Source organism: Pristis pectinata, chromosome 1 (assembly GCF_009764475.1).
Source record: "Pristis pectinata isolate sPriPec2 chromosome 1, sPriPec2.1.pri, whole genome shotgun sequence".
Lineage (NCBI taxonomy): Eukaryota > Metazoa > Chordata > Chondrichthyes > Rhinopristiformes > Pristidae > Pristis > Pristis pectinata.
The window spans coordinates 62305719-62331873 of NC_067405.1; the positions used below are offsets into that span (position 1 = coordinate 62305719).

At 38.5% G+C, this 26155-nt stretch overlaps 1 protein-coding gene across 3 annotated transcripts in view; it reads left to right on the plus strand.

The window, feature by feature from the left end:
- LOC127574760 (protein unc-80 homolog) overlaps nucleotides 1-26155 on the plus strand; it is a 211845-nt gene that overhangs the window by 38193 nt on the left and 147497 nt on the right. For 2 of the 3 annotated variants that reach the window (XM_052024066.1, XM_052024057.1), the window contains 10 exons: nucleotides 1499-1760; nucleotides 3418-3552; nucleotides 6475-6691; nucleotides 11327-11467; nucleotides 14460-14728; nucleotides 19915-20223; nucleotides 21879-22010; nucleotides 22526-22673; nucleotides 25063-25211; nucleotides 25559-25722. In XM_052024066.1, coding sequence (XP_051880026.1) covers nucleotides 1499-1760; nucleotides 3418-3552; nucleotides 6475-6691; nucleotides 11327-11467; nucleotides 14460-14728; nucleotides 19915-20223; nucleotides 21879-22010; nucleotides 22526-22673; nucleotides 25063-25211; nucleotides 25559-25722 — 1926 coding nt within the window. The remainder of the gene's footprint in view (nucleotides 1-1498; nucleotides 1761-3417; nucleotides 3553-6474; nucleotides 6692-11326; nucleotides 11468-14459; nucleotides 14729-19914; nucleotides 20224-21878; nucleotides 22011-22525; nucleotides 22674-25062; nucleotides 25212-25558; nucleotides 25723-26155) is intronic. The other variant, XM_052024074.1, reaches the window with a different exon arrangement.

The window sequence follows — 26155 nt, forward strand, 5'->3', positions numbered from 1 at the left end:
TTTATATTCATCCTGATTCTGTATTGCATCTGTCATGCTCACCCATTTTCTGCTTCATCCTACTTTCAAGCTCCTTTGTCATGCAGGAGCGCTGAACTTAGTTGCTCTTCCTTTCCACCCTTGTGGGAATGTATTTGGGTTATATCTATATGATCCCCTCTTCAAAGGCTTTACATTTCTGTCATTCTTTGACTCTGCTTTGCTTGGGTGAGGTCTTGCCTCAGTTTGTTGAAATTGCCCTCTTCCTGTCAAAGGTTCCTATTTGAGTTTACTCCTTGTCCTTTTCCACTTCTATTCTAGGCCTTGATTCAGTTGTTCCTATGTCTAAGATGCTCCTCCTCTATGGCATTATCCTCTCAACCCAGTTTATTACATAAGGCTAGATCTCGTACTGCTATCTTCATTGTTGGACTGGATGCATAATTTTCAGTAGACATTTTTCACACTCTCTGCCCTTAGCACAATATCTGTCACATTCATTATTGTGGTGAACTCTCCCATTACCACTACTCTGCAGTCAATATACCCCTCAGTAATTTTCCTGCCGATCTTCTTGATCTCCTTCTTACTATTTTGTCATTTATAAAATACACCAACTGACATTTTGTTTTTCTATCGCTTCTGCATATCAACTAAATAAATTCAGTCTTTGGTCTGTCAAGGATATTCTCTCTTGCGTTGTAATATTTTCCTTGGCCACAATTGCTATCCTTCCTCATTGTACACCAAAAGGTTACGCATTCAGTCCTTTCATTTTTTTTATGAGCCATATCTCCATTGTCACATTATGTTGTGTTTCCACATGGCTATTTGTGCCTGAACATAATGATTTTGATTTTAAAGAAGTTTCTTTTATACACAACCACAGGTTTTGTTATTTTCTCTGCTCCCATCCAATTCTGTATTTGTTTTATAATTCTGTCTTTTCCCATCCTGTGTGCATTTTATTTTTATTTTCTTTTTGTTACGTCTTGTTGCAAATATATATAAAAAGGTCAGCTGAGGTTTCAGCAGCATACAGTAAAAGTCTGATAATCTGTCATACTCGATACTAGTACCAGACCAGATTTTCCAAATTATTATTCCCTATTAATGTCCAACATATATAATTCACCTTAATATTATATAATAAATTTCCCAGTGAACCAGGTATGTTTAAAGGGAGTACAGGAAATGGTCAATTTAAGTAGAGCAAAGGAAGCAGCGTGCTGGTGAGTCAGAAGGGAGAGCAGGAACCAAAGTTTTGGCAAGTCGGGAGGGAGCACAGCAAACATTATATGGTAAGCCAGAGGCCAAACCATCGGAATTTCTTGATGTTGGATAGCAGATTATTGGAGATTTACTACATCATTTTAATGGATCTGGTTTGGATTGAGGTGGAAGTTCGAATGAATTGTACATTTATATCCATTCAGTGAGAATTCCATTTATTTTGAATATGATTCTAAACATTTCTCTTGCTTATCTTCTAATGTAGCATAAACTACATCTGTTACAGAACTTCATTAACCTTTCCACTGAGTCAAAAGTCTCGGTATGCCACCTATTTTGACATTGCAGTATTGCGTTGTCTGCTGCAACCCCACTGGTCTGAAGAAGGTATCCACTGGGCATTGATGTATTACTTACAAAGACTTCGACAGATTTTGGAGGAAAAGCCTGATAGGCCAACTGAACCAGAGATAAGCCACTTACCCAGACCACGCAGTAGTTCCATGGTAGCAGCAGCTCCTTCTCTGGTTAACACCCATAAAACACAGGTAAGAAAATTACATTCATATCTGTCTCTTCTAATAATTTGTGTCTATGCAAAAGTTGATGAGTTTTGTAAAATAAAATGTGTGAAATAAAATGACACAGGCCTAATTTATATTAAAAAAATATGGGTGAACATTTCAGGCCATGAGCTAGTGGCAAAATATGAGTTAACACATCTCATTAATATTGAATTAAGGATCTGCAAGCTTAACCTTGATTTTCATAGCAACGTAGTTATAATTAATAACTTGTGCAACTTGCTGTATTTATGCATGGCAAGAAGAGATAAGTAATGTAAAATTAAATTTCATTTAACCCCTTTCAAGATGGTGTTCTTTTTTCCCTTTTTGAATCAGACCCAGTGATGTTTGTGGTTCACTTTGCAAGAATATTTGCTAATGCAAGAGGAACCCAGTAGTATACAAGAAACCTATTTTCTGGTTAAGGCTCTTTGACCTGAAACATCAACTTTGTTTCTCTTTCCACAGATGCAGCTTGACCCACTGAGTGTTACCAGCATTTTCTCTGTTTTCTCCTTTGAGAATTGCATGGACTAGTTCAAATTGCCTCCCCTTTTTCATCGCACCAAACTGCAACACTTAATGTTTTTCTGTGCTAAATTTCATCTGTCACATATTCACCCATTCCCCTGCCTGCCTATGTCCTCTTAAAATCTGTTACTTTCCTCCTCATGACTTGCTCTGTTTTGACATTTTGTTTCCTCTGCAAATTTGGAAATTGTGCCTCGTACACCCAAGTCAGTAATATCAAACAAAGCAGCAGTCCTAGGATCATCTACTTGGGAACATGCTTTTTGCCAGTCGAAAAAAATCAACTGCTCACTATTGCTCTCAGTTTCCTGACATTTGGCCAATTTCTGCACATGCTATTGCCTTTTTATTCCATGGGCTTGAGTCTTCATGGCAACTCTAATATGCAGCATTTGATCAAACGCTGTTAGAGAATCTAGCTACAGCAAATCAACTGCATTTCCCTTAATGATGCACATTGTTGTCTCATCAAAGAACCCTATCGGGTCAATCCAACAGGCCAGGTTCTTTCACAAGGCTTATTTGCTGGCCAAGGATAAGCCCCAGAAACAGATTTACATGTGGCCACAACAATCTGAAATGGCAAGAAATGACCCAAAAAGTCTACATATCTGGTGATTTTCCTCTGGAAGAGGTTTGAAATATATATTTGTAAGTGGTAAACAAAGGGGTGATTAACAAAGACATTAGACTGAAGGAGTTTGGCTTGGATAGCTACCCCTATAATTGGCTCACATAATTCTATTAGCAAATGATTGATTTGAGGTGTTTATCAGGATAGAGGTGCTAAGAAAGAAAACGAGATGGAAAGACAAGGAGAGCTCTTTGGGGCAAAAATTTTGTCTTGAAGTGCTGATCAAATCAAAAATACTCTTAATAAAACCTCGTACTGCATGCAAAATATAATCAGAAGTAGTAATTGTAGGTTGCTGGAGGATTATCCTATATGAGGCCCATAAGCCATTTTTTATTTGTTGCAGTTCAAATATCTATTCTAATAATCTGGTGTTATGCACTTCTCAATAAACCAGTAAAAACAATCTCTCAATCTCCTGTGTAATCTATAACACTTGAAAAAAGTTAAAATCTTATATTTGTCTTCAATAAGGATCTTACTTTGAAATGCAATGAAGAGGAAAAGTCCCTGAGTTCTGAAACATTTTCAAAGTTGTCAGTGACAAATCTGAGAAGACAGGCTGTTCCAGACCTTTCAACTGATCTAGGAATGAACATCTTCAAAAAGGTAAAGAAAATTTTCGGCTAATACCCCAGATCAAAATGCTTAAAAATTATATTGCTGATGTAATTCATGTTGTAGTTGAGTATTATTTCCCCTTATGCATTCAGTCTCAGTTGTAGACAGGGTTATTCTGGATTTGGAATAACTATCAGTACTGCAAAGTGTCTTTAGCTTCTCTAGTTAGGTATGTGCTAGGACAAATTTATATTAAAAAGTAGAACATAAGAAATTGAAGCATGAGTGGATCATTTGGATCATCAAGTCTGTTCTGTCATTCAACAAGATCTTGGCTGATCTTTTACCCCAACGCCATTTTCCTACTCTATAATCATATAGTTGATTTTTTAATGCCTGGAAATCTGCTGTTCTGTTTTGAATGCAATTAATGACTTGGCTTCCACAGCCTTCTTGGGTAGAATTTTACAAAGATTCGCCTTCCTCTGGATGAAGAAATGTCTTCCCATTTCAGTCCTAAATGGGCTACCCCTTATTTGGAGACTGACACCAAGTTCTAGATTTCCTTAGCCAGGAGAAACATCCTGCCAAGGCCTCTAAATATTTTGTATGTTCATTGAGGTCATCTGTCATTCATGTAAACTGTAAAGAATAGAGACCTTGCCTACTCTATTTCTCCTTCCATGAGAGATCCACTATCCAATGAACTAGATAGTGAATCTTTGCTGGGCTCCCTCTATAGCAAGTATTTTACTCTACACCCCATATGATCTCACCAAGGCCCCATGTAATTGCAATAAGATATCTCTACTCTTGTACTCAAATCCTCTTGCAGTAAACTCTTTTTCTTCCCGTTTGCCTGCTGCATCTGCACATTAGCTCTCCATGACTCATGTACAAAGGACACCCTGCTTTCTTTGGACATCAACATTTTCCAGTCCCTCACCATTTAACAAATACTCACTCATTTAACAAATACTCACTCAAATATTCTGTTTTGTTTACCAGTGGATAACTTCACATTTTTCCACATTGTACTCTGTCTACCTCATAGCTACTCACTTAGTTAGCTTGTATATATCCCTTTGAAGCTTTGAATTCTCATCACTGCTCACGTTCTCAGTTAGTTTTGCTTTATCATCAAACTTAGAAATGTTATACCTCGTTTTCTCAGATAATTCAGAAGTATAGATTGCAAATAGTTGGGCCCAATAATCAATCCCTGTGGTTCCCCACTCTTTGCAGCCTGCCAGCCTGAGAAGGACCTGCTTATTCCTTCTCCTTGTTTTCGTGCCTGGTAACCAACTTTTAGACCTTTTACGCAAATTCCATGTGTGCTATCGTTGTTCACCATCCTCCTTTATACGACCTTATCGAAAGCTTTCCGAAAATCCATTTCATCACATCTTCTGATATTCCCCCCCCCCCCCACTACTTTTATTATACTGGATACATTCTCAAATAATTACAATAGATTAGTCAAATGTGATTTACTTTTCAAAAGTTTGTTGTCTGCTCAATCATGTTATTCTCTGAGTGTCTTGATCTTGCATTCTTTGTTATAAGTTCCTCCCCAGCTTACGAACGCTTGACTTATGTACAGCCAGTACATATGGACGAGCGTTTGGGAGACTGGCGGTATGGATTTGACGGTTGCTGCAGGTCTGCAGGCATCTTCTGCCATCTGGGAACTCGGTTCGTGGCTGCATTTTGAACTTGCAAACTGTTTGGGTTACGAACAGTTTTCAGGAACTGAACCCTTTCGTAACCTGAGGATGACCTCTATAGATTCCAGCATTTTCCCAACTGCCAATGTCAGGTTAACAGGTTGGTAGTTCCCTGTTATTCTCTCCCTTCTTTAGAGTCATCGAGTTGTTCAGCACAGAAACGGGCCTTTTGGCCCACCACGTCCATGCTGACCTTTTTCCCCATCTATACTAATCCCATTTGCCCGCATTAGGACCATATCATTCTATGCCTTGCTTATTTAAGTGTCTGTATAAATATTTCTTAAACAGTAATTGTATCTGATTCTATCACCACCTCTGGCAGTGCATTTCAGATATCGACCACTCTCTGTATATATAAATTACTCTCAAGTTCCCCTTTAAAACTTCATCTGCCCTTTTGTTTTTGATTCCTCCACTATGGGAAATTATTTTGATTATCCATCCTATCCATGCTTCTCATAATCTTACATACTTGTGTGAGGTCATCCCTCATCTTTCTTCGCTCCATGGAAAACAAGCCTAGCCGATCCAATCTTTTGCAACAGATGGTCTGCTGGAGGAACTCAGCTGGTTGAGCAGCATCTGTAGGAGGAAAGGAATTGTCGATGTTCCAGGTCAAAACCCTGCATCAGGACAGTTCCTCCAGCTGATTGTTTGTTGTTCTAGATTCTGACACCTACAGTCTCTTGTGTTTCTATTCTTTCCCTAAATTATCTCAATCCAGGCAGCATCCTGGTGAACCTCCTCTGCTCTCTCTCCAGTGCAATCACATTCTTCCTGTAGTGTGGTGACCAGATTCTAAGTGAGGTCATGTTTGTTACCCTCCAATTTACAGAAACCATTCCAGCTGCTGTAGAATTTTGGAAGATAATAACCAGAGATTGTACTTTCTCCATGAACATCCCTTTCAAAGCTCTGGGATATAGATTCTCAGTTCCTTGGAATTTAGCAGTTTTTGGTCTAATTTACTTATCAGTTTGCAGGCTAATTATTAAAGTACCATATTTTTTTTTTGCTTTTTTTTCATGGAAGCATAAACTTAGATCTTCCGATCATGGCTATTTTAATACTAGCAGTAACTAAACCATGTATATGTGTTAATGTTGGTTTTGAAGGAATATATATTGAAAAGGCAAGATCACAGACTTGAGCTGGTTCAGTCTAAATGTTAATATGCATCATTAATTTGTGAACCACATCAAATACTGTTTAATAATAAAAATTATTACTTGTGTATTAGTTCAAGAGTCGTAAAGAGGACCGTGAACGCAAAGGCTCTATCCCATTCCATCACCCAGGTAAAAAGAGGCAACGGCGAATGGGAATGCCTTTTCTTCTACATGAAGATCATTTAGATGTATCACCAACACGAAGCACATTCTCATTTGGGAGTTTTTCTGGAACTGGAGAAGAAAGACGTGGTTTGGATAGAGGAGGCTGGCAAGCTACGATACTGGGTTAGCCAAGTATAATAGCATATTTACTTCATCTGATTTAATCTTGATGTCATATAATGGTTCTTCCACAATTCTGTTTCCTCCCATGAAATTAGTGAGGAATGTTGTACTCTATAGCCCTTGAAATAAAGGTCAACATACCATTATCCTTCGTAATTATTAACTATTCCCTGAATGCTAACTTGTATTTCATAAACTGGAACCCAAGTCCCTTTTGTGTCGCAACATTTTGTAGTCTCACTCAAGTTAAATAATAATCTGCTTTTTCATTCTTTTTAAAGTGGATAATCTCACATTTTCACATATTATATTCCATTTGCCAACTTCTTGCCCAGTCACTTCACTTATTTATATATTGTTGCAGGATCTTTGCATCTGCCTTACAACTTGCAAACCTGTCTAGCTTTGTATCATCAGCAAATTTAGTCCCTTCACCCAAATCATCAGTGATGCCTGTGGCACCTGCCAGTTACTGATTGCTAATTGAAAATGACGCATTTAACCCAATTCTCTTTTTTTCTGTTGGTTAACCACTCATACCAATATATTATCCCCAACTGTATGTGTTCTCAACTTGTGCCATTACCTTTAACGTGGTACCTTATTGAATGCCTTGTGGAAATGGAAGTCTACTGGTTTGCCTTTACCCAGCCTGTTTCTAACATTCTCAAAGAAGTCTAGCAAATTTGTCACAATACACACAAAATGCTGAAGGAACCCAGCAGGTCAGGCAACAGCTATGGAGGGAAATAAACGGTTGACATTTCAGGTCGAGACCCTTCCTCAGCACTGGAAAGAGGGCAGAAGCCAGAATAAAGAGGTGTGGGGAGGGAGAGGAGCACAAGCTGGCAGGTGATAGGTGAGAGGGGGAAGGTAGGTAGGTGGATGGGGGAGGGGGGATAAAAGGAAATGATGTGAGAAGCTAAGAGGTGATAGGTGGAAGAGGCAAAAGGCTAGAGAATAAGGAATCTGACAGGAGAGGGCAGAGACCATGGAATAAAGGGAAGGAGGTGGGGAACCAGAGGGAGGTGATGGGCAGGTCGTGAGGGTGGGGGAGGGGAAAGAGAAGGGGTGAGGGGGGCACAGGAATGAGGGCAAACAAAGGAGGGGGGAAGGGGGAGAAAACAGAGGGGAGAGGTTACCAGAAGTTAGAGGAATCAATGTTGATGCCATCAGGTTGGAGACTACCAAGACGGAATATGAGGTGTTGCTCCTCCAACCTGTGTCTGGCCTCAAAGTGGCAGTAGAGGAGGCTGTGGATAGACATCCCAGAATGAGAAGTGGAATTGGAGTGGCTGGCCACCAGGAGATCCTGGCTGTTGCAGCGGACAGAGTGAAGGTGCTCGATGAAGCGGTTACCCAATCTGCATCGGGTCTCACTGATGTAGAGGAGGCCGCACAGGGAGCACTGGATGCAATAAACGACACCCTCAGATTCACAGGTGAAGTGTTACCTCACCTGGAAGGACTGCCTGGGGCCCTGAATGGCGGTGAGGGAGGAGGTGTAGGGGCAGGTGTTACACGGTTGCAGGGATAAGTGCCAGCAGGGTGATTGGTGGGGAGGGACAAGTGGACAAGAGAGACGCGGAGAGAGTGATTCCTGTAGACGGCGCCGGGGGGCAGGGCAGGAAGATGTGCCTGGTGGTGGGGTCCCATTGGAGATGATGGAAGTTGTGGAGAATGATGCGTTGGATGCGGAGGCTCATGGGGTGGTAAGTGAGGGCAAGGGGAACCCTATCCCTGTTGGCGGGGGGAATGGCAGATGTGTGGGAAATGGAGGAGATGCAGGTGAGGACTGCATTGATGGTGGTGGAAGGGAAACCCCATTTACTGAAAAAAAGGACATCTCAGATGTCCTGGAATGGAAAGCCTCATCATTAGAACAGATGAGGTGGAGGAACTGAAAGAAGGGAAGAGCATTCTTACAAGTGACAGGGTGGGAAGAGGTGTACTAACTGTGGGAGTCAGTAGGTTTGTAAAAGACGTCGATGGATAATCTGTCTCCGGAGATCAAGAAAGGGAAGAGAGGTGGAAGTTGGAGGCAAAGTTGATGAAATTGATGAGCTCCGCACGGGTGCAGGAAGCAGCACCAATGCAGCCGTCAATGTAACAGAGAAAGAGTTGGGGAGGTTGGAATGTGGACTGTTTCAAATAGCTGACGAAAAGACAGGCATAGCTGGGGTCCATGCGAGTGCCCATGGCACATCCTTTGGTTTGGAGAAAGTATGAGGAGCTGAAAGAGAAGTTGTTGAGGGTGAATACCAGTTTTACTAGACGGAGGAGGGTGGCGGTGGAGGGGAACTGCTTGTGCCTGTTGTCAAGAAAGAAGCAGAGAGCCTTAAGGCCTTCCTGATGGGGGATGGAAGTGTATGGTGAAACGCAATGTCCATGGTGAAAATGAGGCAGTCAGGGTCAGGGAATTGAAAGTTTTTGAAGTGATGGGGAGCATGCGAAGTGTCACGGATGTAGGTGGGAAGGGACGGGACCAAGTGGGACAAAATGGAGTCGAGGTGTGAGGATACGAGTTCAGTGGGGCAGGACCAGGCAGAAACAATGGGCCTACTGGGGCAGTTATGTTTGTGGATCTTGGGTAGGAGGTAGAAGTGGGCACTGTAGGGTAGGGGAACTATGAAGTTGGAGTCTGTAGAAGGGAGAGCAAATTTGTCAAATGTGATATCCCTTTCATAAAAGTCACAATTGTTGTACTTGATTGTTGTATGGTTTTCTAAATGTTCGGCGATAACCTTTATAATGGATTCCAATATTTCCCCGAAGGCAGGTGTTAGGGTAATGTGCCACTGTCTCCATGTTTTCTGTCTCCCTTTTCTTCCTGAATTTTAGCATTACATTTTGCAGTTTTCCAATCCTCTGGGACCTCTCCAAATCCCAGGGAATTTTGGTAGATTACAACCACGCACCATTTCTGCAGCCATTTTCTTTAAGGCCCGAGGACGCAGGTAATCAGGTTTGAGGACTTCGGCCCTATAAGTTTGCCTAGTTATGTTCTCTAGTGATAAGTTCCTCCTTCCTTATAACACCTGGATTATCTTTTATTATTTTGCCAAAATAATTATTTAGGAGCTCTGCTGCTTCTGTTTCCTATTATTAATTCCCCAGTCTCATCGTATAAGGGACCAATGTTTTACTTGAGCTAACCTTCCCCCTTTTTATGGACTTGCTGTCAGTTTTTATATACTTTGCTAATTTCTACTTCTACACTTGTCTTCTCTCTATTTTGTGTCATCCTTTTCTGGTTTCTAAGAAGAAATCCTAATCCTTTGCTCCAGCATTAATCTTTGCAGCATTTTATGTTTTTCAGGTTAATACTATTCTTAACTTCCTTAGCCATACATCCTCCTTATAAAGCTACTTTCTGACCAGAATGTACCTCTGCTGAGATTTATGAAATATTTCTTTAAATGCCTGCTACTGCCGATTGACTATGTTACCATTCAACTTACTTTCCCAGTTTGTTTTGGCCATCTTTGTCCTCGGACCATTGTAACTAATGTTTAGGACACAAGTTCCAGACCCAAGTTTCTTATTCTCCAACTGAATTTGAAAATCTACCATGTTAAGATCACTTCCTAGGGGATCCTGTACTGTTGGATCATAAACAAAGGACTGCTGATGCTGGAATCCAGACGAAAAACACGTTGATGCTGGAGGAACTCAGCAGGCCAAGCAGCATCTGTGGAGAAAAGCAGGCGGTCAACATTTTGGGTCGGGACCCTTCTTCAGGACTGAAGATAGGAAAAGGGGAAGCCCAATATATAGAAGGGAAAAGCAGAGCAGTGATAGGTGGACAAAAGAGGGGAGGTGGGGTGGGCACAAGGTGGCACAATGCTGCAGAAAAAACAATCCAAGTTTGTCCAACCTTTCCATATAGCTAATACTCTCTAATCGAGGCAATATCCCGCTGAACCTCTTCAGCGCCCTCTCCAAAGCCTCCACATCTTTCCTGTAATGCAATGCAGCAACCAGACTGCATGCAATACTCTAAATGTGGTCTAACCAAAGTTTTATACAGCTGCAACGTGCCTTGCCAACTTTAATACTCAACGCCCTGACTGATGAAGGCAAGCATGCCGTACACCTTTTTTTTTTACCACCCTTTCTACTTGTGTTGCCACTTTCAGGGAGCTATGGACTTGCATCCCAAGGTCCCTCAGTACCTCAGTTCTCCGAATGGTCCTGCCATTTACTGTATACTTTCCTCTTACATTTAACCTCGCACTTGTCTGGATTAAACTCCATTTGCCTTTTCTCCCCCTAGTCTATATCCTGCTGAACCCTTTGACAACCTCCCTCATTATCGAAAACTATGTCAATTTTTGTGGCATCTGCAAACTTACTAATCAGCCCAGCTGTTTCTTCCCCTCCCCCCACCAGCCCGGTTCAGTTTGCAACTACATCTCTTAAATGAATATTGGACTATACTCATTTATTTCTATTTATTAATTAAGTTGCTTATCCTGAAATCACTATCGGTTTTAGTGGTGTATATAGTTTTATATATTATATATTTTTTTGACTTGCATGTGAATCCATGCTTCTTTGTAAATCTTTCAATGAGATCTGGTTAATATACCAAGGATTTTTATAGATGCTGTTTTGAAAAATATTCTATTACAGGAAAATTCACCCGACGAGGCAGTTCAGATACAGCAACAGAAATGGAAAGCATGAGTGCTAAGCATTCTCATTCTCATCACACTTTGCTGAGTGATATACCTGATCACTCTAACAGTCATGGAGATAACACCATTAAAGAAGGTAAGGTGTAATAGGAAGTGAAGCTGCAAACTCCTTAGAGTAGAAAATTTCCACTGGACATCATTGATGATCAAAGTGTAAATTGTTTTGAGAAGTATTGTACCCCTGCCTCTCCCACCTCCAAGTTTCCACTCAGAGTTTACGTACAATAAAACTACATTAATCTAGTATGCTTGGGACTTTGATGCTGCATTGGCAGGTTTTCCAGACTGTTGGATATTTCAATTGATGCTCTATCATGCTTTTAATTCACTTTTTCAGATGTTAAACAGTATAGTAGTATAATGAATTTATCAGTGAACTCAGTGAATTTTGAGGGAGTGTGGGACCGGGACCCTGTGTGCTCAAGGAAACGTGGGAGCCAACGCCCCAATGTGTTTGAGGGAGCACATATGCCAGGGTGTAGTGTGCTAGAGGGAGCACAGTAATCTGCATGCAGTGAGCCAGATGTCAAATCATTGGGATTTTTTGAAAAATTAAAAAGTCAGTTATTTGAGTCTTACTGTATTGCCAAACACAAGATCTGCCATGAACCAATGCAATACCGTCTTAATGTTTTTAAAATGTAATATTTGAAAATAAGACTGCTTGATCTATTTAAAAACAGAAAATTGATGCAATTTGATTGTTACTACTGAAAATAAAGTTTTAAAAACAGCATTTTCAATCAAGGTGCCAGTACTTTTTAAACAATCTAATTTGGAATGATTAATTTTACCAAAAAGATCAATAATTTGTGTGTAATATTTGGTAGAGGAGGAAGATTTTTATTAAATTGAAAGAGAAATTATATCATGGGCTTTTCAGCCAAGACCATTTGTGCCCAGAAGGACCGCTTGATTTTTGGAGCTTCAAAGATCTGCAAACAAGTGAAATTAGTAGAAGCTCCCAATGCTGATTAAATCAGTTCAAGGGTCTGCATAGGTCTTTCTTTGAGCATAATATATTTCCTACTTAATACAAAAGGATCTGGAAACTTTAGTTGCCCTAATGTAATTTGTGCTTGAACTTTTAAATAGAAACCAAATCGTTCCCCCCCCCCCCCCCCCTTATCTATTGATTGAACAAAGTAATTCAACTTGGAAAAGTATTGAAATATGTTTTACACAAAAAATCCCCCTGTTGAATGAGATAGTGAGCTGTCTCACAAACAAATCAATCAAGATCCAAAATAGTCTAATGTACTTCATGATTAATGCTTTGAAATGCTAGCTTGCTGCTCTATCTGATGGTGAAACTCAATTTTGTACATGATCATTAAGGCACCAGTTAAGTATACTAGCTATGCCATCTTTGAAGACCTCGGGACTGAATGAACCCAGAATGTTCTTGAAACAGCTTAAGAGGGACAAAGGTAGAGACTTATAAGTCACATGTCTGCCTTTTTCGTGGAGAGTTGTGTATTGTTGCATGGTCTATTGCGAAATAAAATTTTAACAAAAGTAGAAAAATCTTTATTATAATTGGGAAAAATGATAAATTGCTGTTTTATTTACACCACACTGTAATTTTTTTTGGGCATTTGCACCTCTCCACCAGAGTTCTCGCCAAAATCATGGATATCTCAGTTCTGTCAGTAGTGATAACATTTTAAATGATTTATTCTAGTTTTTTCACTGTATATTTGGGAATAAAATTGTGAGTGAATAAATTTAAATTCATGAGTTTAAACTAAAATTTATTTGTATGATGTATTCAGTGCTTAGTTAAAATGTTATGTTTAATGTTTAGTGTAACAATGCCTAAGTGCCTATACATGAAAGTGAGCATGGGGTGAAAATGAGCTTAGGTTTATTTTTGAGGTGTTCATAGTATCTGCCATGTGATAAGCCCAGATACTAACCTGAATTTGCTTCTTGATTGTGTGACAAGTTGTTATTCCCTGTGAAGCAGCCTACTGCATTTTCCTTGATTGCTGTGAGTCAGCTGTGGGACATAGTCTTATGAATTTAGACCTTTGTATTCCCCTTACTTCAGGAATGAAAAATAGACAAAATTAAATCCAAATTGGGGGGTGGGGGGCGCGTGGAAACTGCAGTTGCTGGAAATCTAATATCAAAACAGAAAATGCTGGAAATACTCAATAGGTCATGCTGGATGTGTGAGAAGAGAAACAGAACTAACATTTCTGACAAGAGGTTTTCAACCAGAACTGGAAAGGAGAGGAAAGAAGCTTGTTAAGCTGCAGGGAAGGTGGGGGGGAGAGAGCATGTCTCTGATAGAGTAAAACCGGGTTGACTGTGGCGATAAGACGTAAATGGTTATCTGGTCAATGTGAATAGGAGCATTTAGAGAGTGAGAATATGGACAAAATAACATAGACAAAAGATTATAGGAATTGCGAAATGCAGAGCAAGAAGACGTGCCTGGCAGGTCAGACAGGGCATGACCTCCACTTCCAGTGGAAAAGAATTTTAAAAAAAAGGGGGAAAAAAACAGCTGAGCCAATATGGATAACTGATGCAGATGTGAAAATAAAGTTAGCTGATGTTGTCGAATTCAGTACTGAGTCCAGAAGGTTGCACTGCACCTAGATAGAATATGAGCTATTGCTCTTCAAGCTTGTGTTGGGCCTCGTTGTAACAGTGTAGGGTGCCACAGACTGCTCAGAGTGGGATGGAGAACTAAAGTGGCCAGCTTGATTAATTGATGCGTCTGCGGTTAACAAAATTACCAAAATAATTTTATAATTAAATTGTAAAATTGACAGAACTGTAATTTGGGATTATATTAAAAATCAGTATATCAGATCGGTGTGTCACTATCTCAAATTATTTCATGCAATCTAAAATCAGCATTCTGCATTTAAGGTTCTGCCAATATTGCATAAAATGATAGAAATTACAATACATGAAATTACGAAATCATGTAATTAGTGGCATACACCACCAAATGTGCTGTACCAGGAAATTCTAAGTGGTTGTGTTACATTTTAACTTTGCATTTGAAGTTAAAATAATGAAAAAATCTTAATTAATTTTATATTTTGTAGTGAGATCACAGATTTCCACAATCACAGTAGCAACTTTCAACACCACTGTAGCCTCGTTCAACGTGGGATATTCTGATTTCTTCAGTGAACATATGCGAAAACTATATAACCAAGTGGCTATACCGGAATTGCCCCATGAGCCACTGGCGTGTGCCAACCTGCCCCGCAGTCTGACTGATTCCTGTATAAACTATACTTGCCTCGAGGAAACAGAAAACATGGAAGGAACTAACAATTTTATAAAGAAAAATGGAATGCTTGATCTAACGGTAAAGTTTTATGATGAAACAAGGCACTTTGGCTTTAGAAGGGATAAAATGATGTCTGAAGAATTAAGATTTTAGTTATTCAACGTTTAAGTCTTTTGGGGAAAAGGAAGGTGATTTTTTTTTTAAAGCAGTCATTGTTATTTTGTGATTACCTACAGTCTTTTAATTTGAAAATGTTTACTTCAGATTCTTCATTAATTCGAACTGAAAAAATAGATGGTAATAACATTGGCTTATTAAAATTGTATTATTGACTTTAAATTAACAAGAGCAAATAGTAAACATATTCTAAAAACATTCTAAAAATAAATGAGACAGTGATCATGATGCTTTTAAGATAAATTAAGAGTAGCTTTTTAAATATGTAACAGAAAATTATACAGTTAATTGCCATTATCTAGTCAAGTATTTTTCTCTCTTGCACATATTTCATAGTTTTTCAAGTTTTTATACAAGAAATTTCTAAATGCAATTTATATACAGTTGTCACCAGTTTGTGCAGTTGCATTATATAGTTTATTGATCATCAGAATTCAAATCAGCTGGAAATTATTTTATAAGTAACTAAACTGAAGTTGCAATCATTAATGCTGTAATATGATCATCTCCATGAATCAATGAAATATGAGCTGGTTTACTTACACACGGAGACCGTTCAGAAATCTATAGATTTTTGGATAATAAAGTATCAGGGGACAAATGTTAATTCAGGAAAGTAGCTCTGAGGTAAAAGGTCAGCCATAATGTCATGGAATGGTAGAGCAGTTTCTGAGGGGCCGAATGGCTGCTTCTGTTTCTATTTCTTATATTCTTCACTGAAGAATGATACTTCCATTTCCCATTCTGCCATGGAGAAGGTGCGTTGATTTCAGGTACATAGCAGCATTGTGCAATACCACATTAGCAAAAGATGTAACTATAGCTATGACCTCAGCTATATATTATAGGTATTAATATGATTCAATATGGGAAAAAAAATGTCAAATGTTCTCATGAGCCTAAAATGATGGGTGCAATATGAAAATCTTTGCAAAAGCTGCAAATTCTTGAAATTTTGACCTAAGTATCTGGAATTAGGTGCGGATGACTAAAGGAAAATGGTAGTGAAAATATGGATTTAACTCATTTGTTTATTAGTTCAGCAGAAGACATTAGAATTTGGACTCAAAACTCACCTAAGGTACAGAAATCCTATCTTGTATTCTGGCAGGTGGTTAAGAATGAAGATGTAAGTTATTACTTCATGCGAGTGAGACTACAGGGAGGTCTGGGGGGTCTACTACATGAAACAAAATTGGTTGGCATGCAGGAACAGCAAGTAATAAGGAAGGCTGGCAGAGTGTTGATCTACATTGCAACGGGTATGGAGGCTAAAAATTTGGGCAAATTTGAATGCAATGAAAGTGGTATTGGAAGCCAAGGTGGGATCATAGTCATAGAGTCACACAACACATAAACAGGCCCTTTGGCCAAACTTGTCTGTGCCAATCAAGATGCCCATCTAAGCTAGTCCCATTTGCCCAGATAGGCCACAATTTTATCGAATAGCAGAGCAGGCTCAAGAGGACAATTGGCTTCCAGGTCCTGTTTCTTTTGTTTAAATGCGCTGTTATCTTGAAAAAGCTTAGATTAGAGAAAGAATCACTGTTAACTGCTCTGTTGATACCTTTACTGCAAAATGATGATCATTAGGTTTGATTGTGCTACAGTACCACAATCAGCTTGTTTTTGACATCTGCACCAGAGCTTTGTAAACATATGAATTAGGGGCAGAAATAGGTCACTTGGCCTCTTGAGCCTACACACAATAAGATAATGGCTGACTTGATTTTAACCTCACTCCACATTCCTGCCTACCCATGATAAAATTACATCCCCTTGCTTATTAGAAATCAATCTAACTTTGTCTCAAAAATATTTAAAGCCAATGTCTCGTTCTCATAAGAAGAGTTCCAAAAACTCGTGACCCTCTAAGAGAAACATATTTGCCTCATCTTTATCTTGTATGTGCATCCCCTTATTTTTAAACATCGTCCCTTGTTCTAAATCCTTCTGAAAGAGAACACATCTTGTCCATATTGACTCAATGAAACCACTCAGGATCATACAGGATTCAGTCAACTTCTCACTTTTCTGAACCCTGGTGGAGACAAGTATAGCTTGGTTAGCCTTTCTTCATAAGATGAGATTAATACATATGGGTCTTCACTAGTCAGTATGGAGATGGTGGGCTGAATGGCCTGTTTATATGCTCTATGTGGTCTCACTAATGGCCTATAAAACTAAAACTCGCTTTCGGATACTCATCTGCCATCTCCTTATTTCTCCCATTATTACTTCCCCAGATTGACTTTGTAACTTTTTTTACACGTTTATAGAAGCTCTTACTATTAGTTTTTCTATTTCTAGCTATTTTGTTGTGTACCTTAATTTTTACTGTATTAATCTTTTAGACTTTTTTTAACCTTTCTTTGCTTGGTTTTAACATTCTATTCAATATTCTGGCCAGCCACTTGTCTTTGCAGATTTAAATATTTTTTCTTTAAGCTTGATGATATATTTGGCCTCTCTTAACCATGGATGATGGGTACTCCCCTTGGCATTTTCCTTTTTCATTGGAATGTACTTTTCGAAGAAACTATTCAATGTATTATAAGCTGCCTTTGACCATCTCATGTTTCCGGTCTTTTACGTACCTTTCTGACAAGTTCCCATTGTTTCTTTCCTTACATTCTCTCCTTCTCTGGAGTTACTGTTAGAAGACCTGTACACCACACCTACAAATTATTTATTGCTGTGATTATTTCTTATCTCCACCCAAACTACTTCAATACCCTGGATTCCTGAATTTAGTGCAATAGAGAGGGATAACTTAAGACTATCATTAATTAACAGAGTCACACCTTCACCTTTTCCTAGCTTCCTGTCTTTCTTAAATGTCATGTACCCTTCAATATCAAAGGTATAGATGAGGTCCTAAATTAATACTTTTAGGTAGTATTTACAAAGGAAACAAACTTTGTATTTGGAGAATTAAGTGAAGGGGTAGGTGAAAGTCTAATGCAGGTCAAAGTCTAGACTCTATAAATAAAGAGGAAGTACTCAATGCCATAGTGAGCTTACAGGTGGGATTTATCCCAGTTCACTACGGGAGGCAAGGATGAAGATCACTGATGCTCTGGCTGAGATTTTTAAATCTTTGCTGGCCACAGGTGAGGTACCAGATGATAAGAGGATAGCAAATGTGGTTCCCCTTTTCAAGCAAGGCAGCAGGTAAAAGCCTGGTAACTACAGACCTGTGAGTCTAACATCAGTGGTAGGGAAGATGCTGGATAAAAAAATCTGAGGTAGAGAATGATCAGTTGGAAAGGCAGGGACTAATCAGAGGTGGCCAACATGGCTTTGTCAAGGACAGATCCTGTCTGACCAATTTGATTGATTTTTTTTCAAAGAAGTAACCAGAGTGTTTTGGTAAGGGCAGGGCAGTGGATGTGGTTTTACTTGGACTTAAGTAAGGCCTTTGACAAGGTCCCACATGGGAGACTGGTTTAAAAGGTGAGGACCCGTGGGATCACATGCAAGTTGATAAATTGAATCAAAAATTGGCTTAGCAATAGGCGACAGAGGGCGATGGTGAAGGGTTCTTATTGTGATTGGATGCCTGTGACTAGTGGTGTCCCATAATGATAGGTGCTGGGACCCTTGCTGTTTGTAGTATATGTGAATGACTTAGTCATGGATGCCAGAGGCAAGGACAACAAGTTTGTGGATGTCACAAAGATTTGCAGAGTTGTTGGTAGATGGAAGGTAGTCTTAGACTGCAGAGAGATATCAATGTGTTGGTGAAATGGGCTGATGGTGTTTAATCCAGGCAAATGTAAAAAGATGTATTTTGGGAGTACTGATGAGGCTAGGACATACACCATGAATGATAGGGTCTTATAGAGTACAGAAGAGTAGGAGGTCCTTAAGGTACAAGTTCATAAATCCTTGCAGGTGGCAACACAGAGAGATAACGTGGTTATGAAGGCATATGGGAAGGCATTTGGCCTTCATTAGTTAGGGTATCGAATACAGAAGTAGGGGAGTTATGTGCCAACTTTATAAAACCTTAGTCAGACCTCAGTTGGAGTACTGTGTAGTTTTAGTCACCATGCCATAAAAAAGGTAGCATTGGAGGGGGTGCAGAGGAGATTCACCAGGATGTTGCCTGGGATGGAGCAATTCAGTTATGAGGAGAGACTGAAGAAGCTAAATATATTCTCCCTGCAGTGGAGGAGTTAAGAGGGAACGTGATTGGAGTATATAAAATTATGAGGGGTATGGATAGGGTAGATTACAGGAAACTTTTCCCTATATCAGAGGTAGATAAAACTGGAGGATACAGATTTTAGGGTAAAGGGGAAGAGACTTAGTGGGGATATGAGGTGGACCACCTTCACCCGGAGAGTGGTAAGTACCTGGAACACACTGCCAGAGAGGGTTTGAAGGTGAGTCACTATCAGCACTTAAGAAGTGTCTCGATGAGCAGTAGGCTATGGACCAAGTGCCGGGAGATGGGATTAATAAGCAAGGGTGCCCGCTGATCGATATGGAAACAGGCATTTCGGCATGGACGAGTTGGGCCTAATCGCCTGTTTCCATGCTGTATGATTCTATGATGTGAGTTCAGTATTCAGATCCTACTCTATGTCTTCTTGCAGTCTCTGTAATGGCTATCAGATCACCTTTATTTTCCATTGAACTTTGATAAGGTGAGTGCTGGTATCATCGATTGGCTTTTGTTCGTAATGCTCTTTATTAAATTTTAGTACTTCGATGTGTTTTAAGTAAATATAATGTTTAATACTTTTAGATTACATTTCTTTTTTAACTGTTTATAAAGTTCTGTGATAGTTGCAAATAGGCCTTTGACAACGGGAAGCTTCTAAAAGGCGATTAGAGGAGCCTCAGGATCAGCTATTGGAGACTTAGTTGCTGCTCTTGGACATTCCACTTTGTAGGATAACTGCGGTAGTGAGGCCTTGAGCTTAATTAGAGTTGTGTGGTCACAATAATTAAGTGGGGCTGTCGAAATCACAGAGGCCGAATGGAGCATAATTCACCCTATTTTTAGCTCTTCAAATACATGAACTGTGACAATTCTTGGTATTGCTTTTGTAAATGGATTTTTTTAAATCTTTTAGGTCATTTTGAAAGCTTTGTTTGTGGTGCTTAACCATGATATCAGTTCTCGGATATGTGATGTTGGCCTAAACATTATAGACTGCTTGTTGCAATTGGAAGTAATTCAATTAGTGGATAAGAATTACAAAACTGAAGAAAATAAGGAGAATAATATAGGTGACAAATGGCAGAAAGAAGCAGTCAATCAGCGAGGAGCACCAGGAGGATCATCCAGTGCATTTTTAGCTGCACCAGAGGATGGAGATGGAAGTGCAGGTGCAAGTGGTGGCGGAGGAGATGATGGAGACAAAAAGAGCAAAAGTCAAGAGGTTTGCTACTATTTCCAATGTTTGGGGTACAAAAGTTTCAAAGTTGTGAAATTTTACATTTCATTATTAAACTAATCAGAATCGGGGTATTTTCCATTGTCAAGTTTGTCATTATTATTAAATGGGGCAATGATTTGACATTGCAGTTCACTAGTTTTACAGTAAATTGGAGAAACATATGTGTTTTAAGCTGCCTTAAAGTACAAAAAAAAAATGCCAAATGAAGATCTTTTTGGATCATGTTTCTGTTCAGGGAGCTTGTTTTTAAGCAACTATATTAAAAGGCCATTCACCAGTACATCTTCTAATGAAAGTAATAACCTGTAATTTAGAAACCTAAGCCACTTTTAGTTCCTGGGATAAATTATTGCAAAACTAAGTTGGATTACCACAGTGTATGACTGGCATAATTTTTCTATCAACCTTTGCAAACGAGTTGAAGCATGCCTTCTACCCTGAGGTAACTGACCACTTGCCCTTGGACCATGTTTTTTTTCCCCCCCAGTGTGATCCCTGTCACAGCCTTCCAGCTCCCAGGACAATGGTGTGGCACTGGGGAAGGTAAGGGAATGTTTTAGTGCAAGTAGCTGGCTGCAGTCACAGCAAGACTTTGATAGCTCACTGGATCTCAAAATTGAAATTGAATGTAAATGTCAAAGAAATTCAAAAATACTTGGGAACCATATAAAAAGATGATATTAGAAAAATTAACTCTAAAACAAAAAGACTCATGGTTGAAAAATAATTGAAAATATTTAAATAAATGTAAATTAAGAAAAGACACAAAACATCAACTGTCCATTTCTCTCCACAGATGCTGCCTGACCTGCTGAGTTCCTCCAGCTGCTTGTTTTGTGTAAAATAAAAAAATTCTGAATACCTTTTTGCCAGTAGCTGATTTATCCCAGTTTCTTTAATGGGACTTCTATACATCAGCAGGCAGATTTCTCAGGCTGGAAGCATTGAAGTTTGCCGAAGCTCAGGCTTTCCTGCTGAGTCCATGGCCACAGGACAAGGACATGTGGCAGAATGTTGTCATGATGTCAAGTTAATCTATTTCAGTTCCAATGTTCACTGACATGAATTTGACATAAATGTGTTCATAAGTAGTTAAGTAGTAAAGCTGACTAATACCTCTAATACAAAGTGGGTAACTCAACATTACCTTTTTTGACTACTTACCATGACTCCTACTGGTCAGTAAGTATATGTGAATGACTGGAGGAGGCAGGATCAGGCTCAGCTAAAATACACAAGAGTCAAATAATTTACCAAAATTCAATTTACAACATCTTTCTTTCAAATCACACTTTTTGAAGAGGTACTTTTAGAGAGCATTAAGCATTTGTGAAATAAAATTCAGTAAAAGCATTACCATCAAAAATAGAATTAGAAAAAGAGGAAGAAAACATTTCAGACTTTTAAACAGTCAAAATTATTTGAATGTTCTTTGGAAAATTTTTAACCACATGCAGTTTTGTTCAGAAAATACACCATTTTTACTAGGGAGTACAACAGAGCTTTTACTTTGTGAACTTCAAGATTTTTTTCTCCATTTGTTTTACATGAGGAAGTCATCTTGCAATTCAACATTTTGTGCTTTCTTGCAATAGTTTCTTTCCACGAAGCACTAAATTGTACATACATTTACTTAGGAAGAAGATCTCCCAGGGAGCATTCATAAACTTACATTAACAATGCTCATCAAAATTGTAAAATCTTTGGGATGTGCATATGGTTGTGGTGAGGGCCACCGTGGTCTGTCAGGAGATCGCCTCCGCCTTCAAGTACGTAAATTCTGTTTATGAGTACTAACAGCAAATTATAATGCTTTATATGTTGCCAAAAATGTCTCTTTCTATGTATGGAGGTGAAGGTATATTTTGACAGTAATGTATAGGGCTTTTACCACTGTTGAATTAACCTCATGATAAGGCAGATTATAATTAGGCTACTTTTCAGATTGACCCAAAATTATAACTCACTGATTTTGTGTCTCTTTTAAAACGAGTTGAAGATGTTAACAACAGTCCTGCTATTCTCAACCCACTGAACTGAATGTAAACTGCTATTCTTAAAGGACAATGTGCAACTAAATTCATTACAGAATTCAGATCTGGTAATAATACATTCTGAATGGTATTACCTTTACGTCAACTGATTTATCATTGTATATTCACGGCTATAAATAACATTGTTGTGTTAATCTTTTGATGCAGCATGACGGTTCTACGATGAATTTTTTTCAGTTTTGTTAGCTAATAAAAAGATCGTTTATTTTGAAATGTATTGATTATTTTAGGCTCAGAACTGCCTTACAAGATTGTACAAACTTAGCAAAGTACAGTTTCGACAAACTCTGCGGGAGTATGTAATCAAGGATTCATTGAATAACGTAGTGGATTTTTTGCATGCTTTGCTTGGGTTTTGTATGGAACCAGTTACTGACAGTAAGTACTCTTGAGATATTATGTTGCCTTTTCTTGATATTAAAAAGTCACAAAGTGTATATACAATCTGAATTTAAAAAAAGTGCTGGAAATAATCAGCAGCTCAGTCATCAAATATGGAGAGAGAAACAGTTAATGTTTCAGATCCTTGACCTGCTCTTTCTACAGATGCTACCTGACCTGCTGAATATTTCTAGCACTTTTTAATTTTGGATCTCCAGCAGCTTTTTTTTTGCTTTTCAGGTATTCGATCAGGTTTGATTATAGGCAGTTATTTTCAAGGTAGCTACTTCCTCTCTGTTTTTTAAATTGTAATGAAATCCACTGTTCCTTTTGAATTTCTGCTTCTTTCTGTTTTCCTTTGCTATATTCTCTAAGCTTCTTGAAGTGATCAGAAGCACATCTGTACAAAGATTTTAGATAAGTTATCCACTAATTCATTCCAATTTAATGAAAAAGTTCCTAGATCTTTAATTTTTTTTGCTGTTACTATCATTGAAATGGTGTGAGGAATCAAAAAAGCATGGATTCATTGTTGTATTTTCAACATTTGGGAAATTGAGAGGAAAGCATGAGGGCAAATTTCTGTAAGCCTGAAGCTTGAATCAGAATTCTTTCCCATAAATTTTAATCAACTTCTACTTCCTGAAGATGAGTAAATTACATCTATTTCCTAAAATTTGCAGCGACCGTTTTTCCTGTTATAATGAAGAATAACTACTTAAGAGTTCTAAATAAGTGATGATAATCTTCCCTAAAACTTAACAGCTAGCGTGAATGATCTAAAACTTCTGGTACTAAAAAGACACCTGGCATTTCTTTCTTGAGGAATTCCCAGCTTGTGGATTTCCTCTTCTCGTGTTAAGTTTTTCTAGTTTATTTAACATCTATGCATTTTTTAAAAAAAAAGGTATTCAGATTTGATCAGCTGGGAGTTGCATCATTTGCTTTGTTGCTTCAGCCTCTGGAGTGGCTCCAATGGGAAGCATACCACAGGAAAGTAAATTTTATGAAATCCTTTCACTAAGTATAGGAGGTAATGTAAAGCTATTGTATGAGTAGGCTTACGATTGCAGGGCGTTATTTTGGGAGTGCTGTATTGAAGTTGTTTCATAATGTTCTGAGGGATGCTGAGGAAGCTTGCTCCAAATGGAAGGAAGCTGAAACTGAATCAGCTGTAGGCCTTCCTATCCTGTGTCTGGGCATAAATGATTAAGAAGGTTTAAATAATTAAAAATAAAAAATAAAATATTTATTTAGAATACATTAAATTACTCTAAATTATTAAAAATATAAATACATAAAGAAAGAAAAATGAAAAATTTAACCTGAACATATCTTCCTCAATTAAGGTTGGCAACCCCATTCAAATGAAAGCAGTTGTGTCAGCTTTGGCTGGTGTAAAACTGAGAGGCCAAGTGTGAAGTGCATCTAACCTCTCACCTCAGGCTAGCTATGGAGCAGTTTGCCAGACACTCGGCCGTCTGACCCCCAGCTTGTTTCAGACTGTTGCAGCTCATAGATGTGGAAGTCCAAGATGCACTGAAGATTGGAGGGCTGACAAGTGATTGTCCCCTATGGAACCACTATCTACGAGGCCAATCCTCTTTTTGCATATTTCTGCCTTGTTGCATCTAGTTTAGATTGCTTCATACATTCAAAAGGTGTAGAGGTGTATAAATTCTTCCTTGACTATATGTGTTACATGCACAAAATAGGAGTATATGTACTTTGTACTCCATCCAGAGTTTGGTTTGATTGGTATTAATCCAAATTTCAGACCCAGTGTACAACAAATGTGTGCTATCATGTGGTAAGTTTACTGCATACATGGATGGTCATTTTACAATGGCTTTAATTTTAAAACTTTTCCGATGATATCCTTATTCACCACTGTTCGAATTCTGTTAGACTTTCAGACCCTTGTTGACACCTTCATTAATGGAGTTTCACATGTATTTTGCACTCAAGTCTTAAACATCAATGAAAGCCTGGGCTGTCTAATTCAGAAATTAGACCGTGCTACCTATCAAATAATTAATGGCTGACACTTAAAGGGTGGAGAGGAGAACAGGTGGTATGGGAAATGAAATTAAATGACTGTGAAGAGCTAAAATTATTGAAGTTAATGATTTTTTTTGTAGCATTGACAGTTATTGCAAGCACAATTTGCTAATGGCATTTCGGAGTTAGCTATTGAGTCACGGAGTTGAAACACCAATTTTTATATGCCGTTAGAACCTGACACGAAACATGAATAAATATTTGCTGACCAGTGAGAATAAGTAAGAGAAATTTATGAAGATTGAACCTGGGTCAGAATAGGTCAGAAGGATGTGAAACAGGATTCTGAAAGAGAAGCATTCATTTTTATTTTCTGTGTGTTTAGACAAAGCTGGGTTTGGAAATAATTTTACAACTGGTGACAGTAAATCAGCTACACGAAATATGGAAGCAATTATTGTGAGCTGCATGTTCAAACCTCTGATCACCCGATGTGCATCCACTACACATGAATTACACAGTGCTGAGAATCTGGTGAGGATCTCTTTTGGAAGCCAATTTGTTGAAAGTCTGACGCTGTCATCGTACTGTGTCACTTCACAATAACTTTCTTGTAAATTAATTTCCACAAGGTCCTTGTAGATTAAAGAAAAACCTTGATCATTTTTGTGGTTTACCTAAAATCCAAGATGTTTTAAAAAATTATAATGAAATTATGAAGGAACTGTTCATTTGCAGCATAATTCCATCTTTTGATAAGCTGCTTTAATATTTCTTATTTGGTGGTGCTGATTTAGTTTGATAATGTTCCTGGGAATTATTTTAGTCTTGCTACATTAAAGGTTATACATAAATACAAGTTGTTGCTGTTATTATTGTAGGGTCTTTACTGTGACATTCGTCAGCTTGTTCAATTCATCAAAGAAGCTCATGGGAATGTGTTTCGAAGGGTAACACTTAGTGCTCTCCTAGATAGTGCAGAAAAAGTGACACCTGGTAAGAAAGCTGAAGAAACTGAGGAAAAGAAGGTGTCAGTCAGCAAAAGGTACTCAGCTATTACATCTTCAAAAGAATTGAATTTTTTATTGTGACTGTAAGTTTCTTACAAATAATGTAGTCTTAATCTGAAAGGGTATTGCATAATTAATATGTTTAATGATTTTTGTCTTTGTAAGGAAAGAAGTACAGTCGTACTGTGCAGTGTTATGGTGATAATCAAGTGAACAATTCATTTAAATTATCCTTTGTGAATTAAAAGTTTGATTTCACAGTGTCCACTTTATGGCTCGAAAATGAATGTAGCCTCATCCTATATTGCATGTGGTATATGCCTGGGCTTATTCTCAATAGCAGGAGCTCCTCATGTGATATGGGTTGGTATACCTTATTCTTGCCTAGGGAACTAGCCTGAAATTGATGTTACGTGCATTCAGATATAGATCCAGAATTCAGTGAAAATAATGATGGCATATCTTTGA